Raw genomic sequence first — 11,747 nt, 5'->3', positions numbered from 1 at the left:
TGCCGAGAGATAGAGCCAATGATTGTGGATGACAGAGGCACAGAATGGGCGGAGTCTGGAGGGGCGGGATTTGGAGAAAAGGCGGTGATGCGAAGAGGGGGAGGGGCCAGAGAGTGGATGGCAGAGGTGGGCTGTAGAGCCAAAGTGGGGTGGGAGGGCGAAGATGGCAGCTGCTGAGGAGGAGCCGAAGCCCAAAAAGCTGAAGGTGGAGGCGCCGCAAGCGCTGAGGTGAGCGCTGCCGGACTTGGGGAGGAGGGTGACGGCGCTGCAAGCAAGCCAGGGCCCACGTGGGGTTGCACGGCCCCGGCGCTGGGTGGTGTCTCTCACTGCCAGCTTGGGGCCAACGTGCAGGACCTGCCCCTCGGGGAGCTGCCCGCTTGGCCGCGACCCCTTGCCAGACGTTCTCTCAGTTTGGCCGAGTGGCCGCCTGTCTGGTGCAGCTCAGGCTCCAGCAGCCCTTCGCCAATCGTGGCCGGCAGGGGGGCCGAGCCGGCTGCCCGCGCCACCTGCGAGCAAGCCCAGGCTGGGCTGGTGCGACCCCGGAGGGCCGGACCGGAGCAGCGTCTGTACGCGGCCGCCTTCTCTTCCCGGGGGATGGCGGGGAGGAGGCTTGGCAACTGCTCTACTCTGGGGCAAAGTCAGAATTCTTGGAGATTTTTCGGAGTGTTGGCGGAAGGGCACGTTGACCTTCCTTTTCGTACACAGTCTGAAAGCCTGCACCTTTGAGGACCCTCTACCAGGGACCCAGACCCCTCCGAGGCTTTGCAGGGGCAACATTTGGATGAATGGATAGGAAAGGTTGATTTTTCTTTTTTATTTGCACTTTTTGGCAGCAACGGGGACAGTGCTGCCCCTAACACCTGCCTCACATGTGATTGATGTTGCAACTTTTATTTATAAAGAGTCATTTGTTAAAATATCCTTTCCTAATAAGTATAAAGTGAAGCAGGCAGTCTTTGATGATTTGGAAATGTTTGTTGAAAGGCAGCGATTTTTTTTCCATCTTAAAATAGACATATCAAACTGATTTAAAACTATTTGGACACTCCTGATTATACAGGACATATCCCATTTCTTCCAGTATCACTCTTCTTCACTTCCAAAGGAAGGAATCACTCACACTTGAAAAGAAAAGGACACTTAGGGGCCTGGTGGTGTGTTCATGCTGCTTTGAATGAAGGGTGAACAAATCCTTGCCAGTGCCTTTAATGTATTCCTACTACCCTCAAAGGGTTAGTGTGCCTACCTTATATCAAGAACATAAACTTTAAAATAAAAACCCTCAGGATATTCTATTTTTATTTTAAATATTCCAACTATATGCAGAATAAAGAGCAAGGGCTTTTGAATCAGACCTACCTGAGTTCAAGGCATGTGCTTTCCCTACTCTGCCCTTTATTAGAATATTTCCTTATAAGGCACCTCCTTCGCCAAATTGGAAGACAGATGCAACTTTTCCCTACCATCCTACTGAATATATAACCCTTAGATTTCCTTAGATTTTTCCTTAATAAAAATAATTATATATAATGCTGATCCATTTTCACTGTGTTTTCCTATTTATTATCTTGTTGGACAGTTCTGTGATCAAAGGAAGGCAAGAATTATGCCTGTTTTACAATTGAAGATATTGAAGCCCAAATAAAACAATTAGTACAGGAACAGAAATAAGAACTAGCTGGCCGGGCGCGGTGGCTCACGCTTGTAATCCCAGCACTTTGGGAGGCCGAGGCGGGCGGATCACGAGGTCAGGAGATCGAGACCACGGTGAAACCCCGTCGCTACTAAAAATACAAAAAATTAGCCGGGCGTGGTGGCGGGCGCCTGTAGTCCCAGCTACTCGGAGAGGCTGAGGCAGGAGAATGGCGTGAACCCGGGAGGCAGCGCTTGCAGTGAGTCGAGATCGCGCCACTGCACTCCAGCCTGGGTGAAAAAGCGAGACTCCGTCTCAAAAAAAAAAAAAAAAAAAAAGAACTAGCTGAGCATGCTTTCTTATACCTGCAGTCCTAGTGCTTTGTGAGGCTGTGGTGAGAGCATTCCTTAGGCAACCAAAATTCACTTTATACAATATGAACTTAGTGCCACCTGTAGACATGAAGTTAAAAGATTAGACACTTGAGTACTGGGACAAATCTCTAATTTTGTGGGGAGACATTTTAGGATCGGCTATTATTACTTTTATTATATTAATTTGCTTTCAGACTCAAAGTGTGATAATGCATTGAGTATTTACACTGAATTAATTTATGATGGCTTGCTTGACTGTTAAGGGATTGCTACTAGTTTTGGCTAAGGAGAATGGGTTATAAAGACTAAGCATAATTTAATGTGCAGCATCAGTGGGAACAAATAATGAGATATATTTGTAGATGTCAGGGAAAATATTTAGGAGATTTAGGGATTTGTGAGAATTTGGTCAGCTCTGGGACAATAATTCTCTACCAGGGGAAATTTTGCCCTCCAGGGGACATTTGGCATGGTCTAGAAAGATATTTTTGGTAGGGAGAGCTATTGGCACCTAGTGGATGGAATTCAGGGATGCTGCTAAACATCCTACATAGGACAACCCCCACAATAAAGAATTATCTGGCCAAATATGTCAATGGTGTTGAGGTTGAGAAATCTGTTCTAGAGGGAGCATCTGAGAAGGCTAGTCTGCCTTTCTCAAATATCTATAATTTTTCTAGGCTTGGTTGCTTTTCAGCGTATAACAATTGCTTACAAAGAAAGAATCAGGCTCTAACATGTTTTCACGTGGGATTGGGGAAAGAAGGGAACGTTAATTGAGTGCTAGACATTATACTATGTGCTCTATATATGTTATCTCTTTTAACCCTCCCAGTGACCTATGAGGTAGGAACAATGATTCCTGTGTTACAGACGAGGTATTTTGTGATGAAAGAAGTGGAGAAACATTTTTGGGAACTGCTCCCTAGACGAGGGTGTTCCATGATGACCACTTATATTTAAGACAACTTAGTTTTCTTTTCTCTCCTTTGGAAATCTCATCCAAGTTCATTTCTTTAGTGATCACCTCTTAAGGGAATACAGTGCCTTCCAAGGCTTGTTGAGCACATGCCAAGTCTTTTCCTTCAGTTTGTCTTTCAAGTACATGCTATTTTAGACATGGTGTTAAAAACTGGATATATATAGAGAGAAAGAGGTAAGGCACAGGTACCATCCTCTTGGTGGGAAATAAGTGGGGTTTGGGAAAATGACACCTGAGCATTCTTAAAGATGACTAGGAGTTAACCAGTCATCTGTGACTGTAGGGTATCTGTGAAGTAGGGTGTCTGCCTTATAGGAAAGTTTGTTTGGTGGCAGAACTGGGAGAGAGCTGCCTTCGTTGGGGAAGTGCAGATAGTCTGACTGAAGCAGAGATGTATGGGGTCCAGGCTTTGTATTAGACACTCTCACATGTGTCCTTTCTATCTCTGTGCCTCTCAGTTCTCAGATCTTAATTTAATTTAATTTTATATATATTTTTGAGATGGGGTCTCACTCTGGCACACAGGTTGGAGTGCAGTGGTACCATCTCGGCTCACTGCAACCTCCGCCTGCTGGGTTCAAGCAATTCTGCTGCCTCCGCCTCCCAAGTAGCTGGGATTACAGGCGTGCACCACTATGCCTGGCTAATTTTTGTATTTTTAGTAGAGACGGGATTTTGCCACGTTGGCTAGGCTGGTCTTGAACTTCTGACCTCAAGCGATCCGCCTGCCTCGGCCTCCCAAAGTGTTGGGATTACAGGTGTGAGCCACTGTGCCCGGCCTTCCCAGACCTTAATTTTAACTGTCTGCTGAGTATGTGCTTCTGAGTGACTTTCTGACATTTTGAAGTCATATACACCAAACTAAATTATCTGTTGTCCTGAATCTGTGCATTTTTTCATATTTCCTGCATCTGTTACTGGCACCAGTAACTTCCTTTACTCTAAAGTTTGAGACCTAGATATTTGATTCATTTTACATCCACATTATAATGTCTTTCCTTTTCCATTCCTGCTGCCGCAACTTACGTTTAGACTTTATGTTTTGCTTAGATTTTGTTTTGACTTCCTAAGCAGTCTCTTTACCTTCAGCCTCAAGTTCTGCCTACTTTTCTTTAGGCACAGCTCTACTTGTTCATCACAGCAAATATTTGTAAACTCTAAAGTTGATGTTAGGAAATGTTGAATCCTGAAAGCCCACATCATTACTCCATCTGACATTAGCAATTAAGAATTATTAAGGATCATGACTTTTAATAGTACTAAAAAGGAAACAAACTACAGTTCTCTAATCAGCAAATATTGAGCTTTTCTCAAATATTGCTTCCTAACTATTTCACTTCCATGGACTCCTTTTATTATTTTCCTCTATCTCCTACCTCACTATGGACCCTGTGTTCTAAAATTAAACCTAGGAGCTGGGCATGGTGGCTCACACCTATAATCCAGCACTTTGGGAGGCCAAGGTGGGAGGTTTGCTTGAACCCAGAAGTTCGAGACCAGTCTGGGCAACAAAATGAGACCCTCGAATCTTAAAAAAAAAATGAAACAAAAACTATCTGGACATGGTGGCATATGCCTGTGGTCCCAGCTACACAGGAGGCTGAGGCAGGAGGATTCCTTGGCTTCCCAAAGTGCTGGGATTACACGTGTGAGCCCACCACGCCTGGCCTTAATTAATCTTTATTGCATAGAGTGGCACTGATAACTTTCATTTTTCTAGACCCTATACTTTTTTTTTGTTTGTTTTGTTTTGAGACAGAGTCTCGCTCTGTCGCCCAGGCTGGAGTGCCGTGGCGCGGTCTCGGCTCACTGCAAGCTCCGCTTCCTGGGTTCATGCCATTCTCCTGCCTCAGCCTCTGAGTAGCTGGGACTGCAGGCACCCGCCACCACGCCTGGCCAATTTTTTGTATTTTTAGTAGAGATGGGGTTTCACTATGTTAGCCAGGATGGTCTCGATCTCCTGACCTCGTGATCCACCCTCCTCGGCCTCCCAAAGTGCTGGATTACAGGCGTGAGCCACCGTGCCCAGTGACCCTGTACTTTTAATAATGCAGCCTAAAATTGAGCTTGGCTACTATTTTCTTTTTTCATCATGATAATCTACTATTGAAAGAGTTTGGTTATTTCTGGATGATATTGCATGCCTTTTACTTATATTCGCAAATTTAATCCTTTAAGATTAAGGCTTTGGGCTATGAAGGAATGGAAAACAAAAGTCCCCTGATGCACTTAGTATGAATGCCTTAATAAGAGCCTTTCCTGGGCAATATATACTAGTGCAGCGTGAGGGTGGTAGAGCCAGAGGAAAGCCTGGGTGGATGGTTCTGGGTATCCAGGGACAAGCATGGAAGTGCTTGAAACTCAGGGAAAGTGGGAAGGGCCTTAGGAAAACGAGGGGCATTGAAGACTGTTTCTCATTTTGGGTATAGGCCTAGACTGAATATTTGGCCTCAAATAAAACATGAGGCTGATGTGCTGCTTTTTTACCTGGAATATGTCTTTGCTTTACTTCCATCAATTAAAATCCTGGCCACATGGGATGGCTCATGCCTGTAATCCCAGCATTTTGGGAGGCCAAGATGGGAGGATTGCTTGAGGCCAGGAGTTCTAGACTGGCCTGGGCAACATAGTGAGACCCTGTCTCTACAAAAATAAACTTAGCCAGGCATGGCAGCAGTTTCCTGTAGTCCCAACCACTCTGGAAGCTGAGGCACTGGCACTACTACATTCCAGCCTGGGTAACAGCAAGACCCTGTCTCAAAAAAAGAAAACAAAATATCTTTCCTGTGTGCAGTGTTTATAGTTAGGTGGGGGAAAAAATAATCAAAATTTTAAAGAGCATTCTGGTCAGAATGGATCCCAGTAGAGCAGTGGTTAAGAGCATGGTCTCTGGCATCAGCTATCTGGTTTGACCCTTGATCCTTATTAGCTAGTGATCTCGGGAAGATTGCCTACTTGCCCCATACCTCTCTTTTCTCACCTGTAAAATGGGTATAGTAATAGTACAAACCTCATAAGGATGTTGAGAGGGAAATGCAGCAATTAAAAATTTAAAAAAGAAAGGAAAAGATATACTCAAGAACAAGATAAACATCTCCAGGGACCAAGAACAGAAAAGAAACATGCAGTTAGACTCTGGGTTCAGGAGCTGGTAGAAATAACATATAGGGGACCTGGGGTCAGATACTCTGTATGAAACTGAAGCTGGGCTGAGACTGGATGAAAGAAGGCTGAAAACATCTGCTCCTGGCTGTTGCTTTAAAGAGCTGTGGACCTAGAGTGAAGATACAGAAGTGGCTGAGCTGCCAGATGGCTCAGAGTCAGGAACTGTGGTTTCCCCACTATCACCTAGTACAAGAGCACCAAGCTTGGAGGTCGTGGACTCTGGAAGAGGGGTGGCCTATCACAGAACCCCTGGGAAAAGAGGGAAAGTCTGAGCCTATAAACACACGAGGAAGACCATTACTTAGAAAATTAACACAATTACCAAGAGATAAATTCACAAAAAATCTGATGGAAATATGGGTAATTTCAAAACAATTGTAAGTATTTTAAAGATCCTTAAAAAAGATAAAAGAAATAATGGTCATAAAAAAACATGAATCAAAAATAGGTAGATATGAAATAGATGGCTATATTAAAGAAAAAATGGAATTATTGAAATTAAAAAAATAGGTCAAACTCTAGACCAGACAAATTTGAAGGGAAAATTAATGAATTGGAAGAAAGTACCCAGATGTATCACAGAGAAATAAATAGGAATTAACAAATATGAGCCGGGTGTGATGGCTCATGCCTGTAATCCCAGCACTTTAGGAGGCCAAGGCAGGCAGATCACCTGAGGTTAGGAGTTTGAGACCAGCCTGACCAACATGGAGAAACTCCATCTTTACTAAAAAAAAAAAAAAAAAAAAATACAAAATCAGCTAGATGTGGTGGTCCATGTCTATAATCCCAGCTACTCAGGAGGCTGAGGCAGGAGAATCTCTTGAACCCGGGAAGCAGAGGTTGGGGTGAGCCAAGATCGTGCCATTGCACTCCAGCCTGGGCAACAGTGCAACTCCATAAATTGAGAGGCACCAACTTACATCTAACTGGGAGTTCCAAAAAGAGGAAATAATGTGAATGGTGGAGAAGCCAGGCTGGAAGAGCTGATGGCTGAGAATTTACCAAAATTTAAGAAAGACCAGTTCTCAGCTTGAAAGGGCATTATATGTATCTAGTAAGATGGAAACAAAAATATAAACTAAAACTACAGAGATTTTCTTGCTAATTATATTAATGTATCTATTATAGAAAGAATGTGAAAATTTAGACACTCCAAATTTAATAGTGGGCATCTTTAGGTGGAAGAATTATGAGGTTTAAAAAAAAATCTTGTATTTTCCAATGTTTCTGCACTGAACATATTAGGACTCTTGCTTTTAAGTTGGAGAAACTTGAAGTACACTGAATATATAAGTGGCCAAGTGCTGAGTGGCTAAATATCACCTTTACAGAATGGACCTCTGGGATACCAAATACATCTGAAACTTGGTAACATAATTATTATGACTTTATTGTAGGCTATAATCTTTTAAGCTATATTTCTGAAATTCCAAAGCTCTGGAAACTGGAAGTTTTTTAAAAAGTTTGAGATGAATTAATTTGGCAGCAAAATTTGAACTGATGTAAAGGTGTCAGTAGTATTTATTTGTCTGACACAAATGTATATGCTTTGCTATGGAAATACTAGGCTGTTAATGACATGCCACATGAATTCCTCTTGGGTGTTCTACAAAATATATAGTGCAGTGTTACCTTCCTAAAATCCATAAAATTCTGAATTCCAAAACATACCCTGCCCCAAGGATTTAAGAAAGGGATTGTGGACTTTTATTACTTATTTATAGTTTACTTTTAAAAATTGGCTACTATGCAGGAACAATAATTTCTCATCAGAGTCAGTTCCTAGATTTTTTTCTCTAGTCACTGTTCTGCACTTCTGTGATACTAAGTAGATGCTCATTTCAAAGATACTTTTTGGCTAGCTCTACTGTAATAGCAGTACAGTTGATGTCACTGAGTTATTAGGCTTTTCTTCCTCTCCAGTAGTAACTGAAAAGACAGACTTCTCTTCAACTTCTGGACTTGAAGGTTTAGAAGGCTATTTTACAAAATGGTCTCACAAACTGAAGTTTCACACAGCGCTTGAAGAAGATACGTTCTGATGATTTTTCAAAGCAGATTTAGAGTTGTTTCTCTCATTTATGTGTATTATTTCTGATGTTGTTTGTACTTTTGGCTTCGTACCATTTCTTTAAAAATTTGGTTCATAAACTTCAGATCTAGAGCAATGTGATTAGCCTTCGATATAAGAACATCTGAGTTTCTATTTGCATTTTTACTTTCATTGCATGTATGTTGACTTTAGTATTTTCTTTACAATTTAGAAGATATATATGTATAGCAATTATGTAAGAAATTCTTGCCTTCTGTAGGCACAACAGTTTGGTTACTGTATTAACATGGTCTTACCATTTTGTCAGCAAGCCACATTTGGTTAGTAGTGAGTCCTGCTATTTTACTATGTTACCTGCAAACAGGATTACAGATGTGAAGGTAGCCTGTGTGATCATTGGTCACTCACTGAATTAGGGATTATCAGAAATTATATTGAAGTGGTCACTTGGCTACTTGCCTTCTACATGCTTAGGCTAGACTTTGGTTCATACTTAGAACCATTTTGAAGTCTCTGAGAGACTCAGTTGACTCAACCTAACTGGAAAGTCCATCTAATTTTTTTTTTTTTTTTGAGATGGAGTCTTGCTCTGTCACCCAGGCTGGAGTGCGGTGGCACGATCTCAGCTCACTGCAACCTCCGCCTCCTGGGTTCAAGCAACTCTCCTGCCTCAGCCTCCTGACCAGCTAGGATTACAGGCATGCACCACCACGCCCAGCTAAGTTTTGTAGTTTTAGCAGAGACAGGGTTTCACAATGTTGGCCAGGCTGGTCTCAAATGCCTGACCTCAGGTGACCCACCTGCCTTGGCCTCCCAACGTGCTGGGATTACAGGTGTGAGCCACAGCACCTGGCCTAAAGTCCATCTAAATATGACTCAATCTAGGAGTTCACCGCTTGTCTCTGTTGTCCTTTAGATTCAATTTATCTCTCACATAGGCCATTTCAGTGTAACAAGATGGCAGTTCTCAACTCCATGCCAAAATCTCATGAGTCCAAAGGAAGAGAGTTTTTCTATATCCTTGTATCAGTTTTGAGAGAAATTTGGTTCTACCTGTGTTACACACTACCTTGAACCAGTTGAGGTAGGAGGTGGGACTCAACTCTGGAGGTGGGACTCAGACACTGGACCAAATTGAGGACTAGCTAAAACAGGGACAGAGTGGAATCAGCTTTCCGTAAGTCACGCCTACTAATGTGCCATGTCAGTTTACCATTGCCACGGCAACACCCAGAAGTTAGCGTCCCTTTTCATGACAATGTCCTGGAAGTTACCACCCTTTTCCTAGAAATTTTTGCATAATCTGCCTCTTAATTTGTATATAATTAAAATTGGGTATAAATATGACCGCAGAACTGCTTCTGAGCTGCTACTCTGGGCATACTGCCTATGGGGTAGCCCTGCTTTGCAAGGGGCAGTACCTCTGCCGATGCTTTACACTGCTGCTTCAATAAAAGTTGCTAACACACCACTGGCTGACCCTTGAATTTTTTCCTGGATGAAGCCAAGCACCGTCCTGGGCTAAGCCCCAGTTCTGGGGCTTACCTGTCCTGCATTACAATCACTGTATCAGAGGTGGAGATTTGGGCTGGCCTTGGATACATTCTCACTGGCTGCCCATGTGTTGTGTGCGTGCATGCAGGTAGGGATGTGTGTGTGTAGGTAGTACTAGGTGTTTGGGGAGCCAGTGAGTGTAGGCATTGTTCGTATATGGGGGGGAAATGGATGGGTGTTGAGGGGTACACTGTAATTAACAACTCCGATAGGACCTTGTAGAGTGAGGGAGGTAGTGTCATTCCCTCAGCGAGAGAAAAATCCATTTTAGCATGTACAATATTTATTAAAACAACCTTCCTCTTCTCCCCTTCCAAAACACCCGACAACCTCAGTCTTCGAGGTCTAGCCAAATTCTCTCTTCTCTATAGAACTTTTCTACTCACCAAACCTAGAAATGGTTTCTCCTCTGACTGTTTGTACTTTATACTTTGCATTATTGCAATGTACAGTATGTGCATGTTTTATCTCACCTATTGCTACTTGAAGTTGGGAAAGTAGTTGAATAACTCTTAGTGCCTCATAACTGATCACTTCATTGCAATATAACAGGCTCTGAATTTCTGTTGAATCAAGGAATTCCTATTTATTTTTTTTGAGATGAAGTCTCGCTCTGCTGCCCAGACTGGAGTTCAGTGGCATGATCTCGGCTCACTGCAACCTTTAGCTCCCAGGTTCAAGGAATTCTCCTGCCTCAGCCTCCTGAGTAGCTGGGACTACAAGTGCACACCACCACAGCTGGCTGAATTTTTTTTTGTGTGTGTGTTTTTAGTAGAGACGGGGTTTCACTGTGTTAGCCAGTATGGTCTCGATCTCTTGATCTCGTGATCCACCTGCCTCAACCTCCCAAAGTGCTGGGATTACAGGCGTGAGTCACCGCGCCTGGCCTATTTATTTTAAAATTGTAATTAATTTTTTTTTCTTTGTAGAGACAGGGTTTCACTATGTTGCCCATGCTGGTCTTGCCCATGCCTGTCTTGAACTCCTGGCCTCAAGTGATCTTCCCCTCAGCCTCCCAAAGTGCCGGGATTACAGGTATGAGCAACCATTCCTGGCAGAATCAGGGAATTCTTAACTCTTTTATTTATTTTTTTGTTTTTTTGAGATGAGGGGGTCTTGCTGTGTTGCCTAGGCTGGAGTGCAGTGGTACAATCATGGCTCACTGCAGCTTCGACCTCCCAGGCTCAAGCAATCCTCCTATCTCAGCCTCCAGAGTAGCTGGAACTACAGGGATGCACCACTGTGCCCAGCTAATCAAAGAAAAAATTTTCTTTTGTAGAAACAGGGTCTCACTCTATTGCCCAGGCTGGTCTTGAACTCCTGAACTCAAGCAGTCCTCCTGCCTTGGCCTCCTAAAGTGCTAGGATTACAAGCATGAGCTGCATGCCTGGCCTCTTAACCCTTTAAAGATTTTTTTTGTTTGTTTTTTTAGATAGAGTTTCACTCTTGTCGACCAGGCTGGAGTGTAGTGGCGCGATCTTGGCTCACTGCAACCTCCGCCTTCTAGTTTCAAGTGATTCTCCTGCCTCAGCCTCCCGAGTACCTGGGATTACAGGTGCCTGCCACCACACCCGGCTAAATTTTGTATTTTTAGTAAAGATGGGGTTTCACCACGTTGGCCTGGCTGGTCTCGAACTCCAGACCTTGTGATCCGCCTTGGCCTCCCCAAGTGCTGGGATTACAGGCGTGAGCCACTGCGCCCGGCTGCTTGTAGCATTTAATGGTGCAAAATGGATTCATGTATTGTCTATAAATTCTTACCAATAATGGGAGTTGATGGAGAGAACTGTTACCTGAAAATACTTCACGATTCTTTGGCCTTTCATTTTTTTGTTAAATGGAGTGAGCTTGTGTGCAAAATCAACCTGATACTAAAGGATAAGAAAGGTACTCCCAATTGCATTTCTTTTTTTTTTTTTTTTTTTTTTTTTGTGAGACAGAGTCTCACTCTGTCGCCCAGGCTGGAGTGCAGTGGCATGATCT

At 43.3% G+C, this 11,747-nt stretch overlaps 1 protein-coding gene across 4 annotated transcripts in view; it reads left to right on the top strand.

Moving 5' to 3' along the window:
- Nucleotides 1–66: 66 nt before the first annotated feature.
- ADK (adenosine kinase) overlaps nucleotides 67–11,747 on the top strand; it is a 599,984-nt gene continuing 588,303 nt past the window's right edge. The window contains exons 1-2 of one of the 4 annotated variants that reach the window (XM_063637609.1): nucleotides 109–228; nucleotides 10,694–10,799. Coding sequence is in view for 3 of the 4 variants with exons in the window: in XM_055275674.2 (XP_055131649.1) it covers nucleotides 164–228 (65 nt within the window). In the remaining variant the exon portion in view is untranslated. Of the gene's footprint in view, nucleotides 229–10,693; nucleotides 10,800–11,747 lie in introns of all 4 variants that reach the window. The other 3 variants (XM_055275674.2, XM_055275676.2, XM_055275677.2) reach the window with 3 other exon arrangements.

This window comes from Symphalangus syndactylus, chromosome 4 (genome assembly GCF_028878055.3).
Source record: "Symphalangus syndactylus isolate Jambi chromosome 4, NHGRI_mSymSyn1-v2.1_pri, whole genome shotgun sequence".
Classification (NCBI taxonomy): Eukaryota; Metazoa; Chordata; class Mammalia; order Primates; family Hylobatidae; genus Symphalangus; species Symphalangus syndactylus.
The sequence above is the reverse complement of the archived record's forward strand: the minus strand, read 5'-3'. Positions and strand labels throughout refer to the sequence as shown.